Consider the following 18259-nt stretch of genomic DNA (forward strand, 5'->3'; position numbering starts at 1 on the left):
ATACGGAGGGTTTCGATGGAACAATGCACAATAATTCTCCTAGCATAGGAGGGGAACTCGTGCTGGTGACGCGAGTGTCATATCTACTAGACTATGAATATTATCGTTGTTGTATGTCCTTTAGGGCTATGTGATACCAGTTGCAAGAAAAGTTATAGACTTAAAATCTGATTTTTTTTTTTTTGCAGTTTCTCTCTTTCATTAATTACAATTGCAAGGTAATTTAATTATGGTTTATTTGATGTTTACTATCATAAGACATTAGATTCCCGATATAGGAAAGTCTATTCTGATTACTTTGTTATTGCTATTTGATATTGACCATGAGGCTGATAATTCCCCGTAGTCGCTTTTTTTGTGAATTCAACTTAATTTAGATTTATTGAATGGGAGGTTTCCACATGTTCAAGTGCGGAAGTATCGATCATAGTAGTGTACCTAATAGTTAGCGGACTGTGGTGGATCGTAATCAAGGTGATGAAGGACATTGGACTGACGACAAAAGACTTGCCAAAAACAAATGACGACAAAAGCCTTGCCAAAAACAAATGACTAGCGACCTCTGGAGCTTATTAAGGAGACTTTAACCTTTGAAATTGAATTTACGATATAATCCTATTTGCTTCAACCTAAATCAGCCATTTTGATTGCTTTATTAAAACACTTGATAAAGTCTGTATCTCTCCCCATGAAAGCTATGTACATCTTTTAGTCAAGAGTTAGACATTTCATTTTCATTGTACAGGTATATCAAATATACATAACTATACATATTTCTTTATGAGGAAAATTATGTCAAGTTTTTCCTCTTTTGCAATTGCTTAACACTTGAGGGTTGTGGATCCTTTATCTTATGTATGACCTCATAGTAAGGGAGCGTGAATGAATCATTTCCTTTGTGAAGAGAAGGGCCAAGTTTAGTCATATTATAGACGCTTTGTGCTAATTTCATTTCTATATCATTATTTCTGTAGTTAAACTTTTGTTAGTCGCGTGCTTATTTTTGTTGTTATAAGACTTGGGAGATTTTTCTTTGAACAAAGGAAGAGGACTTTACCAACTCGTCTGAGAGTAAAGTAAGATTAATTTTAAAAGTTGCCAAAAGGTTGAAATTATTACGTTTGGAATAATGTAGGTATTCTTTAATGTCTGTTTTAAGCGCAATTGTTTAAATTCAGTTTTAATAGTAGTTTTTCTTTAAAGTTAATATTATCAGTCTTTATCTTTTTGTGCAATGGCATTTTAGGGTGGAAGGTACAGCTATTAATTGATAAACGTAATAAATAGTATTAATTGCAAATGATTAGAATAATGTAGGGAATAATCTTTGTTTTCATCAGTTTAGCTCTTCATAACTGCAACGGTTTTCTGTGTGAAACCATTTTTCAATAATTTTCGAGAACTATATACTCTTATTTTTTAAATTATTATATTCAACGCATTAGGGTGATATTAATAAATATTGGTAGGAGTGGTAAAATGTATCGTTGAAATTGCATGGCCTTAAACAAGATAACGTTGACAATCAGAATCATACTTGAATATTATACCTAGAAAAATAATTTCATAAGGAAATTCCTTGTTTGATGTAATTTGATTATATAATTATAATATGGTTGCTTTGGCAGTAACTTTACGTCCACGTCAATGACTGATAGGCATAACCTCGGAGAACTTCCGCTCTTTAAAAAAGGGAAGAAAAAAAAAAGCCGCAGAGAAAGAAGAGATGGGGAAAGGTGTCCCGCTTTGGTTAAGGCCATCTTATGAAAAGAAGCAATGATGGTCAGAACCCTCTGAACCGTCACACAGGATATTCTGCAACAAGAGATACTAAAGGTCGCTCGAGTAATTACTCGAAGAAGAACAATCGCAAGGGGGGGGGGTTAGAAAAGGGGGATGTTTTGTGTTGACCTCACTGCTGCCCTACCCCCTCCCATCCCACTCGCCCATTCATTGTTCTGTTTGTCGTTGGGATCTTATCTGAAAGGAGGATGGGGGGGGGGGGAGAGGAGGGGGAGGAACAAGAGTATTTGATTCGAAGAGGGCCAGTGGAGGAGGACGTTATAAAGCTTCCGCTCATCTTTCTTGATAAACCATCGATTGTTAATGGAGGTCATATTATATGGGGTTGACTTTCAAATGTGACCATGGAGAGAGAGAAAGAGAGAGAATGAGGAAGGAGGAGTGACTTAGTGGTTGACAGGATTTCGGCGTCTTAGTTCAATGGTCACCACGATCTCCTTACCAGGTACACAATCCCTTGTTCGTAATCCGAAAGACGAGAAATAAAGGTGAAACCACATAAGAAAGTTCAGTATCAGTCCATGTCCAAATACTTTTAAGTTAGATAGTGAAGTTTGAGTTTGATGGGTAGTCGACCGTGGATAGGCTTCGTAGCTAGCCTGAGAAGAACATTTGAGCTAGAAACCTATTATTATTATTATTATTATTATTATTATTATTGTTGTTATTATTATTAGTACTTGCTAAGCTACAATCCTAGTTGGAAAAGTAGGATGCTATAAGCCCAGGGGCTCCAACAGGGAAAATAGCTCAGTGAGGAAAGGAAAACAAGGAAAAGAAAAGATTTTAAGAAGAGTAACATTAAAATAAATATCTTTTATATAAACTATAAAAACATTAACAAAACAAGAGGAAGGGAAACAAGATAGAACAGTGTGCTCGAGTGTACCCTCAAGCAAGAGAACTCTAACCCAAGACAGTGAAAAACCATGATACAGAGGCTATGGTACTACCCAAGACTAGAGAACAATGGTTTGATTTTGGCGTGTCCTTCTCCTAGAAGAGATGCTTACCATAGCTAAAGAGTCTCTTCTACCCTTACCAAGAGGAAAGTGGCCACTGAACAATTTCAGTGCAGTAGTTAACCCCTTGGGTGAAGAGGAATTGCTTGGCGATGTCAGTGTTGTCAGGTGCATGAGGACAGAGGAAAATCTCTAAAGAATAGGCCAGACTATTCAGTGTATGTGTAGGCAAAAGGAAAATGAACCGTAACCAGAGAGATGGATCCAATAAAATACTGTCTGGCTAGTTAAAGGACCACGTAATTCTCTAGCGGTAGTATCTCAACGGGTGGCTGGTGCCCTGGCCAACATATTACCTACCTACTAAATGTATTCTTTGAAGCAGACTACTATCATCATCTGGAACGTTCTTCTCTACGAGGAAAAGATGTGTTGTGAAAAAGAAATTATTCTACGTAAATTAATGGCATTTTGAGTGATCTTTTGCATTTGAAATAGTCAATTGTATAAAATTGTCTAGCCTGTTGTTTTCTAAAATAAGAATCTGGTCAGCATAATTGATAGGCGTACCCCATCTTCTGTGACAAAATACTGAGTGAAAGACAAACCCTGGTTCAATGATGATTGTAAACATGCTTATTTGGAGAAGCAGGAGGCTTATCATTGGAAGGGAAAAAGATCAGATATGACTTGTAATAATTAAATACTTCTAAGAGCTTTTGCTCAGAAAGTTTATGCTTCAACTGTAAGGGAATACATTTTGACGATAAAAGAAACTTTCTGATACAACCCGAGAATATAAGTGGTGGGCTACCCTTAAATTTGCACTCTTTTGTTCCTTAAACCAGATTACTCTGTCATTCACTGTCAAAAGGAAAGGGCATCCCATTTGGCTGAGGTTTTTGACAGTAGCCTAAGCATAGTAATGAGAATCTCGTTTAACCTCATTCCTTATTTTCTTAAGGCTAAACTAACTAGTTTAGCTATTCGATCACATGAAATTAAAACACTCTTGATGGACCCTCGTGCTTATATTTATTTTTCCTTTTTTATAAAGACTGCTGATTTTTTTAGCTCTCAAGTCGTCTATTACTTTTTGCAAGTTAGCTAAAATAGATTCTTTTAGCACTTGTTGGAGAATTGGTAATGTTATTCCATCAGGTAAGTGTGTTTGTGGTAGATCTATTCTTGTTAATTACTGGCCAATTTCCATAACTCATAGTGTCTAAGTTTTATCTTTTTTAATGTATTTTGGTAAAACGTCTAGATAGGTATGATGAAGATAATAATCTGTTCCCTAGTTTGCAATTTGGCTTTCACAAAGGCCTTGGAGCGTGTGATCCACCTCTTACGATGCAGTACAAAAATCCCTTGAATGTGGTCAGGAGGTTCTTATGATTGTCCTTATTTTTAATGCTGCTTTTGACCGTGTTAATTATGAGGCCCATGTTTTCAAACTCTTAACAGTTGGGAATAGATGGGTTGTTTTTAGCGCCATAATTGAATTAAGTAATAGATTTCAAAGTGTTGTTGATGGGCACAATATTGAGTATAGGAAAGTGATATTTGGTGTTCTTCGGAGTAGTGTTCTTAGCCAATGAATTTTTATGCTATATACACGAGATGTGGTTTGACCTAGAAAACAAACACGTTGCTTATACAGATGATGCTACTCTCTTTGTATCAATTCCATTTCCTGAATGTAGATCTGGGGTTGCATATAAAATTAGCTCATGATACAAATATATTCCATGAAATTGAACCCTAACAAAACTCAAAGTATGATTGTAAGTAGGTCGAGGACAGTGGCTCCTCAGCATTCGGATATCAGCCTTGATAATGTTTCTTTAACTCTTATAAATTTAGGTGTGAATTTTAATAGCAGATTCAATTTGGGTAATCACTGTATTCTGAAAATGTTTTAATTCTTTTAGTATTCCTCGTTTTGAATATTGTTCTCTTCTCTGGTCTGCTCTCATCTTAATTTGTTGGACAAAACTTTCCGTCTATTAAATTTCTTATTCCCAAATTTGGACATTAATCTCTGGCACTGTCGTTCAGTTAGTTCTCCATGCATGTTGCATGGATGTTTTCATAATTTTGACCATCCTTTGCTTTTATATCTCCCTAGACTGTACCATCATGTACGAAGTACTACGTATGGAGATAATTTTAACAGGATTTCATTCTCCATCATAAGGATCAACACTACTCAGTATTCCATAAGTTTTATCCCAGCTGTGAACAGATTTGGGAATAATATTCCTAATTGGGTGGTTGAATTGGTGGAATTTCATAAGTTCAAACTTGCAGCGAATGTTTTTTTTTACTATGAACCGGCTGACATTAATATCACTTTGATAGTTTATGTTTGACAGATCTATTTTAACAATGTTGCTGTTCTTAAGATATTTCATGTTCTTTATACATTACTCTTCATACAGTTTATTTTGTTTCATCACTGGGAATCTAAGTTAGTTGATAATAATAATAATAATAATAATAATAATAATAATAATAATAATAATAATAATAATAATAACTGCGTTTCAGTAGTAAATTCATGGAAAGAATTAATGAAAGTTTGAGGTTTTGGTGTGAAAGGGCAATTTCCATTTGTTTATAATCATATGTTAACGTTTATGGAAATTAAACTGTTTTATAAATTTAGAACAATAGAACGTTGACACTATTTTCTTGTCAATAGTGTACATATTGTACATATAATTTATGTATGCATTGCAAATTTATTTCATGAGTTAAGTATATATATATATATGTATATATATATATATATATATATATATATATGTATGTATGTATGTATGTATGTATATATATATATATGTATGTATATATATATATATATATATATATATATATATATATATATATATATATATATGTATATGGATATATATGTGTGTGTATATATATACATATATATATATATATATATATATATATATATATATATATATATATATATGTTTGTATGTATGTATGTATATATTTATACTGTATTTGTATGAATATACACACACACACACATATATATATATATATATATATATATATGAATATGTGCATAGCCTATATAATTTATACATACATATATATATATATATATCTATATATATATATATATATATATATATATATATATATGAATATGTGCATATATAATTTATACATACATATATATATATATATATATATATATATATATATATATATATATATATGCATGAATATATGTATATATACATATAAGTATATACATATACACATATACACATATACATATATATACATATACATATATATGTATATGTGTATATATACACATACACACTCATACATATATGTATATATATATATATATATATATATATATATATGTGTGTGTGTGTATATATATATATATATATATATATATATATATATATATATATATATATGAGAGAGAGAGAGAGAGAGAGTTAACTTCTAATGAGCAAAAGATATTTATCAATGCACGGAAGGATAAATTAAAAAAACTGTTTTATTGTTGCTGCTTGCGTCTTATTAGGAGTCTCTCAATAACTTTAATAGAGAAGAGTACTAACTCCAAACAATTTTTTCTGATTTCCTTTTATTCATTGTGTGTGTATCAATGTGTTTGAGTACGCGTTTGTGTTTATCATGTGGTAAAAAATCCTTTTCGCACATCATTTAGAAAATTTTAAGTCTTATCTTGTAAGGTATTTTCAGATTTTGATTAGAATATCACTTTGGAATCTTGGCTTACTGCTTTCCTTAAATAACTTTTATAGTGCTGCCTATTTCCTCCAAAGGTATCAACCTTTCCTCTTTTCAAGGGATGTTTTTTATTTCAACATATTTTATTGGGATGTATCAACGAACCCTTATTAAATGGTTGTTTTCAGTTCAGAAAACCGTTGTTTAAAAAGGCCGAGAAGAAAAAAAATTACCCCATACAGAAAGTGGTAAAAGCAGATGACAAAAAAGACGACTTTCTCTCTCTCTCTCTCTCTCTCTCTCTCTCTCTCTCTCTCTCTCTCTCTCTCTCAACACACACTTTTTACCTTTACAATACTTCTCAAGGCATTACATAGCCTAAATTTTGTTATGTAGTGAAGCATGATTTTAATGTTTGTTTGTTTTCTTTTTCAGGGCATCACCATGAGGAATCCTCTATGAAAAATAATTTGAAGAGTCCATGGGGTTGGGTATGAGGACGTGATCACTATGGAGGACCCTCGACGGATATCCAGAGTGGGCCTCCTGAATCCTCCGAACAGCGGGCCCCACTCTTTGGATGCTTCTCTTCTCCTCCGTCACTATCCTCCAGAACCAGTGCCCAAGAGAAATTCTGGAGGATTTGACAACGTAGGATTCGATCTTGAATCATTAGGGGAAGCTGGTCCGGGCAGTCGAAGGCCTCTGGTAAGCGTTCATGTCAGGACTCTTCCTCCGGAAGAGCACGTTCTTTCCTCCCTCAGTCGACAGCCTAAATCTCTGCCACCCACGCCCATCCTCACCGCCCACTCTCGTCGAACTAGTTACCCTTTGCTGGACGAGAAATTAGGGGTATCGCCTTGGAGGCACCATATCGGAAGTGTCAGAGTAATCAGGGTTCACGATGATACTTATGATGAGAGTAAAAATGAGGCTGCTTTATCCGATCCATCCAGTAGTGGTGATGAAGAAAGAAGGGCGGTGACACCTGAAACTGCAAATGGAATCGAATTGAACGAAACGGCCCATGAGAGAGTACCGGAAGATGATTATGATAATAAAAATGATAGTGTTGATAGGGAAAGAGAAAATGGTGATTCGGTCATTTTGAGTGAAACTGCCGAAATCGGTCGCTATGGCGAAGATCAAGAAGGTTGTAATACCGAATCGGACGGTATGACAGTGGGTGATGGTGCCTCGCCCTACGGCACCTCACAGAAAACGCGGTCACCACAGAAAACGGTGTCTGGGTGGCAGGTATGCGCGCCTGCGGTCACCGATACGGACGCCAGTTTGCGAGAAACCATGGTGGAGGCCGGAGGAGCCGCGCGGCCCTCTGCTGCCAATAGTGTATCTGTCGCGGCACATTCAAGGATGCCATCCAGTGCCAGAGTGTCTAGAGTGCCCTTGCTGAGTGGCGTCTCTGTCACCAGCAGTGTCTCGAGTGTCGTATTATGTGGGACGTCCACTGTTTCAGCGGCTCCCACTGTGAGTGCACTAACCAAAGTGTCCAGTGTTAGGATTGTACCTACGCCTACAACAACGCCCACGCCCAGTATCAGTGGTTATGATACAACCTCGAACCTTCAACAACAGCAACAGGTCAAACCAATTAACCCAACCTCATCAACGGCTGTCAGGCCTTCGCCCAGACCACCTAAACCGAACTCCGTCAGACCCAACAGCGGCAGTAGGTGCGAATCAGCACATCAGCTGCCGCAGGTGGTGATAGAGGAACCACAACAGCAGCAGCAACAAGCCCCACCACCGCTGCCTCCATCACGGTCTCACCACCATCAGCCCCAACATCAGCAGCATCTGTCACCGCCCCTACACCATCATCAACACCACCAACAACAAATTCCAGCTCCAACGCACCAACATCACCATCACGGTCATAATAATGTAGGGAGCACTGCCCCTCAAAATGTCTCTCAACATCTGCAACAACAACCGTTAAGTTTGCAGGGGCTTCAGCAAACGGCGCAGCAGCAATATATTCAGGGGCAGCGCCACCAGCATCAGGGGCAACCTGAAAGCCAACAGCAAGATCAGCAACAGCTGCAGCAACAACAACTCCTGCAGGAGGCAAGGCGAGAGGAAAGAGAACGCCGTCGTGAACGGCGGCGTGAACGAAGGGAGCGACGTGCTCATCGATCAGGGGCTGCTCCTGCCCAAGGGAATCAGACTGAAGTAGGAGATGTGTCTGTGGCCTTGCCTGCCGTTGCCCATGATGCCCAGTTGCCCGACCTGTTGCACTCCCATGTTCCCCCTCCTTATTCAACGCTGCCATCGGCAGTACGACCTTTAGGAGGCATCTTGGGACCTCCGCCCCCTGGGCCCGCTGGACCGCCACCTCCACCACCCCCTATGCCTCTTCACGTTCCTCCACCGCCTCCCCCTGGACCCCATTTGGCACCTGGGCACTTTCCAGCTCCAGCTGCTGTACCAGGGTCACCCTTGAGACCTCCACCTGACAGCCCTTGGCCTTTTGGATCTAGAAGGTAAGTTTGATATGCAACAAATCATTAAAAAATTTATTTATATATTATATTTGTTCAGGTTTGGTTTTAGAGCAATGTCGTATTAAAAGTGACCGTATACAGAACAATCGTATGTGTTGATAAATACAAATATTTTAAAATTGATGTGAATGGGCTCATTTTTGACAAATATGCGTGATTAATAATGAAAATATAAATCAATGATCAAATTTTTAAACAAATACACACACACACTCATATATATATATATATATATATATATATATATATATATATATATATATATACATATATGTATGTATATATATACATATATGTATGTATATATATATATACATATATGTATGTATATATATATATATATATATATATATATATATTTATATATATATATTATGTATTTACTGTAGTGGTTCAATAACATTATGCTTAGATTAAATTTTCGTGATAATTTTACTGTTATAAAATTCTGTATGATTTTTACATGAAAATAAATTTATATGTAATTAGTTAAGAAACTTTCATTTTTCTTAAGTATAACTGTAGTAAAGTCTAGTATTTCTTTAACTAATGGTACAGAGTCTGGATGATTATTGTGAGACACTCGTTAAACAAATCTTGAAAGATTGTTATGGTTTTATACCTACACGTTTTGCACCGGGTATTTTTTTTTTTTTTTCGAACAGCGAAAAGTTGTGAATGTGCAGTCTCTTTATTCCAAGTATCATGACAATTAACGCTTTAATGAATTGTAAAATGATGTTGGATGTGCCCACCCATCGATTGTGAAGGAAAAACGACTCTTTGATAGTCTATTGGTTCAACAGTTTCCGTATAACCTATAAATGAGAGAAAGTCCTTTTAGTATTTGCTAGTTTCTGGTAATCTATTTTCTGATATTCATGTTTTCATATGGTGGTTGGCTTTCAATGTTTTCACTATAAAAGGAAACCTTTATCTTCTAATGACGGACAGCTAGAGCCTTAAGCTATGTCGTTAAGAATGATCTATTGTCTCTTAAACGGATCTTATTGACATCTGATAAAATAGGAAAGATAACCTGTCACATGTTAAATCTGTTTTTATTCAACTATATGATTCAACATTAATCATAGTTGATCTAATAATGAATTATATACTGTAATTTCTCTGAATTTGAATTGGTGTATAATCTTTGTAAGATTAAGAGCTATACTTGTGCAAGTGGAAGAGCATATTGGTCAGTGAAGCTGGCGACTAGATATTGTTAGGTAGGGAGCTGGTTTTGATCCTGTCTTTTTTGCCACGTCTGAGAAAGAGTGAGAAGCAGCAGAGGCTTGCACGCCTCGGGGGTACTACTTGCTAAGTCCTACCATCCCCGTTTTTATCAGTGTTGCACACGTTCAGAAAGCTTCCAGGAAACCTTGCTATCCCTTGACTGATAGTTATTTTTGACTGCTGTATGCAGTTCCCCATACCGTATTTCACTTTCTGGAAAGAAATAAGTTTTTAGGTATTAAAACCATTAGATTGAGAGCAAAAAAAAAAGTCCCTTAAGAGTAATTTCTCTCTTGTTCTTCAAGGACCCTTATCCTCGTCCATCGGTTTAAAGATGCAGTACTAGGGATGATTGATCATAAACACACTAAGTAAAAAAAAAAAAACGAAATTAAGATTTTCATCATTGATACTACTCATCATATATTTATCTTATTTACGTTACGGCAAGGAAAAGTTTAATTTCAATTGTTTACAAGTGAATGAGGATTAGGTGGGATATCTCATGCAATCACATTTCATGTAGTTTGCATATTTATTGTTTTCTGCAGAGTATTATCAAAGTCGTTTATTTTTCCGAATATGTATTTTATCATCATATATTTGTTTTATGAAGATATTTTGATATTTTGGATTATGTGTAAATGAAAGCGTAGTTTATATAAAGAAGGTTCTTTAAGAGTTTGAACTTAATATAATGATATTCTCTCATATTCGTTTCACTCTTAGAGATAGTGTTAATAGATCTTACCTTCATTTATTCTAAAGTGAGATTATTAGCCCCATGGACATCTAAAGATGATTCAGCTGCTTTGTGTTACAGTCTGACATCATTGCCCGTGATATATCCAGACCTGTCTCCTGCTCCTTAATAGGAAAACAACGATTATAGAGAACATGCTAACTTGATTTATTTAGATAAACCTAGTTTTTTCTGTCGTAAGTTTTATCTCTCTCTCTCTCTCTCTCTCTCTCTCTCTCTCTCTCTCTCTCTCTCTCTCTCTCTGTCTATATTTTCTGGCTGATGGTAATACTCGAGGCGTTCAACCCCAAGCGCACATGTTCGAAGCGTATCATTTGTATTTCATTACTCTTTTTGGCGAACAATAGACACGCAGTTCCTAAACTGTACACCGTAATTTTGTTTATAAAATGACCATATTTGAAACGTGACCCTGAGGATAGTAAAGGTTGTTGCGTCGTCAATTAGTGCCATTTTGTGCTCCGTGTCGTAAGGAATTCGCCCATGCAGCAAGCAATTGCAAAGTAGGAAGAACAAGACTTCTGAAGTCGGGCCGGTGGAGCTTACATATTGATGGCGAGGCCATGTATCCAAACCCCGTGGGGAGAATTGGGTCAGGTGTCACCTTGGGGTCGACTGTGGCATTTCTGCATCCAAAATAATTTAACAGTTGAAAAGGATGTTGGAAATTCGTGCTTTGAACAGTAGAATTTTGTTCGCCATCGCCTACTCTTTTACGGGGTCGCTGATATTTATTTCTGGATAGTCCAGTTTGGTCCGGGTTTGGGTTTCTAAAGATTGTTTTCGACTCTCTCTCTCTCTCTCTCTCTCTCTCTCTCTCTCTCTCTCTCTCTCTCTCATTAATGTCACAGGAAAACTCTAGCTGCATTATGTAGGGATTTATTGGCTCATCATGTTTGATACCCCTAAGCCATAACAATACTCCCAGAATACTATCCCTTTCCTAGCATATCCTATATTAGGATATTCACGCCCTTGTATTATTCATTACTTATTCCAAGACCAGTTCTCACTCCGCCACATACTTGAAAAACTTCTCGTCGGCTTCCAATATGCTTTGTCGTTCGTTCACCCACATACCCTGCCCCCTGTCCTCACCCAATAAGAGAGAAGATCGGTGAAGTGAATATTTTAGCCTCCATGAATGTGATGCTCTCTTCCCTCACTCGACAAGAGGTATTATTTGTCTGTGTAGATGGACAGTCTATATTGCTCTCCTTTCTTAGGCGAATTGCTCGGATTCGTGCATGTAATTAGTAAACTTTTTAAGGGTCGTTTATTGAGGATTTCCAGGTTTTTATTGGTATTCATATCTTTAAAGAGTTCGGATAATCTTGGACGATCCTCTTCATTCCTTGTCAATCAATTTTGTCTGCGATTTCACTCTGATCGTGACCTGTAAGTCAGACAGTCTGTCAGTGCTGCGTGTGCCCTCATTCTATTCAGTTGAAATATTTGTTGAATCTCAACAGGAAAGTTCCTGCTTCGGGAAACACATGTAAAATACATAAAACTTTCGTCTCTCATAAGTAAAGAATACCCACAACGCAGTTATTATTTCAGTAAGAGTTGTGTTAAAACAAAAAACTAATTCTTTGAATCACTAAGTTAAAGTTAACCCCATTGGAAGAGATCTGGTTAATTGTCCATAGATCATTAGTTTAGTTTGAAGCTTACTATAAATCAATCAAATAAGAGAAATGGTTGTTTCTTTCAAAATTATTGTTTATGGTACGCAACTGGACGTATTTGAAAACTTTTTTCATCAATATTACTGATTGAATTTTTATCATAATCATCTATCTGTTATTCGTCATATATATATATATATATATATATATATATATATATATATTCATAGGTTATTCCAACGGCTTTTATGATACGTGACAAAGAGGTAGCGATTGAAAATTAACTCTGGTAAAGTTCATGCTTTTTTGTATAACATTGACATGTTCTTATTACGACTCAACGTAATGCGTGAGCGTCTTACAATAGCAGAGCTAAATTTAAGCTGACAAGGGGAAAAAAACTGAAAATTAGGAAAAATGGTAACTTACAAACAAAGGAAAGGTTTATTAAAAAATTTCCAACAAAACAAAATGTGTGCTTGGAGAATAGGCGGCACTGCCATTAGAAACCATAATAGAAAAGGACACAACGAAAGGTGAAATGTCGTGAGCAGACCGGAATTCTTCTTTTAAGTTGGGTCATTTTTCTTTGCAAGATAACCAGGGGTGAAAGGTGTTGTACCGTATAGCTGATGCTTGGTCACCATATATGTGCATTTTTATGCTAAAGAATCAACCTTAATGATACTAGTAGATAAATTGTTCTTTAGGCTACATGGGTGTATGATATTTAGGACCAGAAAATCTTTATCTCTATCTGTTGTCAGGACTCGAAGATGTGTGTACCATTGAGAGTCGGTTTCTTGCCGCCATATTGTTCCCCAGTGATCTATTCCTCGTGTAATTAACCTTCCGATATAGGTGGTTTCTTTGTAGAATTCTTTCTATTCTCGGTTGAGAATTGAGGTTTTTTATTCGTTTCAATTTACTTTGTGGTTGTTATAGATAGTGTCTACTACGTTACGTAATTGTTATTCTGTTATTTGTATTTTTCAATATTAAACAGTTTGGTTCTTTCTTGTTCTTTATACGAGGAGTAAAGGATGTGGAATTCATCTCGAAGTACAGATGTATTTTGAAATATATAACACAAATGGAAAACAAGTTTTTTTTTTCTTTTTTTTTTTACAGTAATTCTTTCATTACTTGAAGATCAACCTCAGACAGAATGTAATTCTAATTGTGTTATCTCGGGAAATTTAATATACAATAAATTGAGATGAAAATAACATGTACCAGTATTCAGTTTCTGTTCTCCGTTATATTCTCAGTTTGTAAGTCGTTATCAAAATATTCTCTACATGCTCGTATATTTTGCTTGATCTAAATCCAGTTAAGTCAAAAGGTCCGACCGAACACTTAGCGTGTTTGTGAAACTACTTAATTTTTCATCTTAGGTAAATCATTAGAGATTGAGTCTTTTTAGTCATAAACGACGGCCTCATAACATTCCTTGCGTGTTGTAATGCATATGATATGGTGTCAGTGCTTAGGCACTACGCATTTATTCATTGTTTGTTATAATTTTATGTAACATATTGCTCGTGCGTCTTTTCTTTATGAAATGATGTTCGACATTGGTGGCTGTGATTCAACAAGAAGCTTAATATTGTGATTTTGCTGTTGTATCACAAGCCTTGTAATAGCAGCGCCTTTTGCAGCTGTATGATCCATCTTGAGGTCATGTAAAAATTAATGTTTTGCTAAATATATTATGAAGCAAGGTGCCCACAATGAGTCTTGCTTGTAAAAATACTTTTAGAAAATTCCTCTCTTTATTTATCACGTTGCAAAGATTCATTACACACGTTTCTGAATTTAATACCTTGTTTTGATAATGATAGTTATTATCGTTGTTGATATTGTTATAACATTTGTCTTGACTTACCTGCCATTTGGTTTTCGTGATAATTCCTGTAATTTTCATTTAGGCCTAATCCCGTTACGTCTTTATGTTGCAGCGGATAAATGAAATAAACTATAACGTTTTCAAGGAAATTTGGGGAATGAGTTATCATTTCACCTTCTGGTCAATAGAATTGTCTTAGTAAATTTTAGCAATATATGCACATTTACCTGAATTTAATTCCGTCCGAAATTTGCAAAGGGTATGTTTAACTACTTGCTGGATTAGATAAGAGGTTTTAGTTAATTGTTATTTTATTTAAACTTTAGGCTAAGAATCTTTTAATTCTAGTTGCATACGAAATTGCATTATTGTTATTTTCTTGGTGATTGTCAGGCAGGAAATTGCAGGAAGTTTGCTTAATTTATTCAGTTAACTTGAGCGAGTGGGAATCTAATTATGAGACGTATCTGATGGTTTGAGTGTCTTTTTTGGGGGATGGTATTTTCTACCCCCGTGCTCGCAAGCACGAGATTTCTAACGGTACAGGTATGCTGTTGTGAGCTTTTGTGTTCTTTATTAGTTTGCTTATAAAATTCTTCTTTTTTCCATTCTATGGTGAATCATTTGTCATTAATTTCATTAAATGTGTGAAAGATTAATAGCTTATTTATTTATTTTCCACAGAAATAATTTTATGATTATTTTCGTATGCTAATATGTTTATCCACTGGAATATTAATTGTATATAACTTTATTTTGTGGAGAACATCATGTACGACCTTGCGTCTTCAGTGGTTGTTGTGACCTGGTTCTCCCTGGGAACATGTTTTTTTCCCTCTTTCATTCTTGATTCCCCTCCTCCCCCCTCCACCTTCTCCCGAAGTCACCCTCCCTGCTGGACCCTTCACAATACCTGCCTGGTCTCTCTCTCTCTTTCTCCCCCACTCCCACACCTTTGCTGGGTTTCCTTTGTTTCTTCAATCTGTTTACTCTCGCTTTTAGACTTTCTCTTCGTTTAACACATTATTACTGTCTGTGCTATTCAATTGGCCTGATTAATTCATGTTTTAAACACCTTATTTTTTTATTGAGAAAATTCTAACAATTGCAATAAAAGCTGCATTTTTACATGGAATTACCCTTTTTCATATATTTAACATTGTCTATCACTATCATTTATTGTTTTCAAGACTTACGTTCCTACGGCAGATTTTTCCTAATTCTGCAGATGAATTTGAAGACTGAGAACTTTCTTTTATATCCGCAAGTATGCCAGCTCTCTCTCTCTCTCTCTCTCTCTCTCTCTCTCTCTCTTGTATCTTGAAAATGTTCTCTCTCTCTCTCTCTCTCTCTTTTATTAGTAATTGTGTGTTGGATGCTAAGGCGGTGCTACAATCATGTGTTGTTGATACAAGCTATCGCCATAGCTCGTATTCTCTCTCTCTCTCTCTCTCTCTCTCTCTCTCTCTCTCTCTCTCTCTCTCTCTCTCTCTCTCTCTCATTCGTTTACCTGTTATGTCATAGCGTGACCTTAATGCTTCTAGATTTTGTTTTGCAAGTACAAGTGGGCATACTTTCGGCATTTGGAAATCAGGCATGGTCAATAGGTAAATGTAAAAGTAATAGAACTGTGGTATATGGGGTAGGGTATTTGAGGGCCTGGTAACGAATCTAGGGGCTCTGTGATGTAGGATTGGGTTAAGGGGTAAAGAATAAGTCAGAGAGCGAGAAGTGGCATTTTCACGCTTCTTAATTCCATCTCATTTCCATTGGACATCAAAAATTTAATCTTGCCGTAGCCTCCTCTTAACGTTGGTCCCTTTTGTCGAATATGCGTGAATTGATTGATTATTTGTAGAGAGATAAAGAGAATGTTGCCTTCGTTCTGTAATACTAACAATCGATCTTTCTGAAATTTTTAGTTTTTAGTTTTTTGATTATTTGTATAAGCGTGTTCCTTGCTATAAGTTTTTATTAATTATTTTCTTTCCCCTTAATTTTCATTTTTTATTAATGAATTATTCATTATTTTAACATTAATTTAAAAGGCATATCAGGTAATTCACATACATTCAATCTATTTTTAAGAAATTTGCTTATTCCAGCTTTTGTATATTTTTTTATTTAACCGCAAGTTTGACTTTGATAATGTTTCAGGTGCATTAATTTTTTGTCTTGTATTGTTCCAACACAATGGGTCTCTTTGTATCATGTGCACACGCAAAGTTTTGTGCCTTTGAGGTTCCTTGTTGTGAAATAATTTCCTCTGAAACGTTTTGTATTAATTGGAAGTCCTTTGTTTGCTTTGAAACCTTGTTGACTTTTGACAGTAAAGCGTATTGTCACATTCTATGTATTATGTAAATTAGAATTCTGCAAAGCATTTTTTCTTTCAATGGTAATTGCATTAACTCTATGTTGCCACCAGTAATGATAAGCTATAAAAAAAACTCATTTTACTTTACTACCACATCCACCGCTGTGTTGGAAACCGTATCGTAATTGATAGTCGGTATTTTCTATTGTTTATTGTAAGCGGGAAAAGCAGGTAAATAGGAAAAGATACCCATTTTGAATGACTTTAAGATTGTGGTTTAATTTCTTTATAATTTACTTTCAGATAAGAAATGTATATAGAAAAAACACTTGTAATGTATTAATTTTCAAAAACGATCTTTTCATGATGTTGATTCTCATGTTACAGCTAACAAAAGTAGTTTGTGTGTATACTGACGTTCTAGAAATAATACACGAATATATGTTTGTATATACGTTTGTGTGTGTTTGTTTATACGCAGATTGATTATATATAATGTGTGTGTGAGGAGGGGGCATATGTATAGGGCGAACTCATTTTTGGAGTTTGCAGTCAGCCAGGTGTGTTATGCGATTGCTATACAAGTGGATCGTTCGGTGTCTGCCGCCTGCCATTCAACCCAGCATTAAATTGGTACCTGTGTCTGCTGTGCAACAAAGTGGTAAAATACGTACGGAGAAAAGAAATGTACGTTTATGTGTATGGAGAGAATGCCGAGCATTAGACACGATAATGAACTCTCTAGCAGAAAGAAAAAAAATGAAAGTTTCGTACTTTTTTATGCAAAACAGTATATGGTATAATGGGCGTATCCATTCATCTCATATCCATGAAGTAGATTCACATGCATATCTGACAGTAGTAACCAACATGTGCATATAAAAATGTTAGGTGGGCTTTCCTCATTACTCTCTATATCAAAATTGATTGTCGCTTGTATACATTGAATATTTCAACTCATCGTAATCGTTTGACCTCTTTTTTTATGAAAATATAGAAAAGATAGGAAATGTTCGATCGTAGAGATATACATCATATATGTAATGAAAGCTTATATTTGTGCGATGAGTCACAGAAGAAAAACGTAAAGTAATTATCGAAAAGTGTATAGGCTGTCTCAGTTAAAAAGTGATAATACGGATATTCAGTAGCTGATGTTAGAGTCAATGCATAATTCTTCCTGTGACACGCTGTAAGAGAAGTGGTTATTTGTTTTAACCCCACTAATGATCAGTGTTTTAGATCAGCGACGTTGCAATCGAATTAATTTTGGAATGTCTTTTTATTCCCACCCCCTCCGCAAGATAATAAAAAGAAGGCATTGAATTTACGAAAAGTACACAAAGAGGGAAATTAACCTTAAAAGTTCCCTCACCAGTGTGGCCTGAAGATTGGGAAAGGATTGCATCAGCAGGGATTTTAAAACTCCTTA

At 35.7% G+C, this 18259-nt stretch overlaps 1 protein-coding gene across 1 annotated transcript in view; it reads left to right on the forward strand.

Annotated features, from left to right (window-relative positions):
* The window catches only part of LOC137651458 (uncharacterized), a 167359-nt gene that overhangs the window by 4569 nt on the left and 144531 nt on the right, over positions 1-18259 (forward strand). Inside the window, exon 2 of the mRNA XM_068384684.1 lies at positions 6942-9010. Coding sequence (XP_068240785.1) covers positions 7017-9010 — 1994 coding nt within the window. The 5' untranslated portion in view covers positions 6942-7016. The remainder of the gene's footprint in view (positions 1-6941; positions 9011-18259) is intronic.

This window comes from Palaemon carinicauda, chromosome 1 (genome assembly GCF_036898095.1).
Source record: "Palaemon carinicauda isolate YSFRI2023 chromosome 1, ASM3689809v2, whole genome shotgun sequence".
In the NCBI taxonomy this organism is placed as follows: Eukaryota; Metazoa; Arthropoda; class Malacostraca; order Decapoda; family Palaemonidae; genus Palaemon; species Palaemon carinicauda.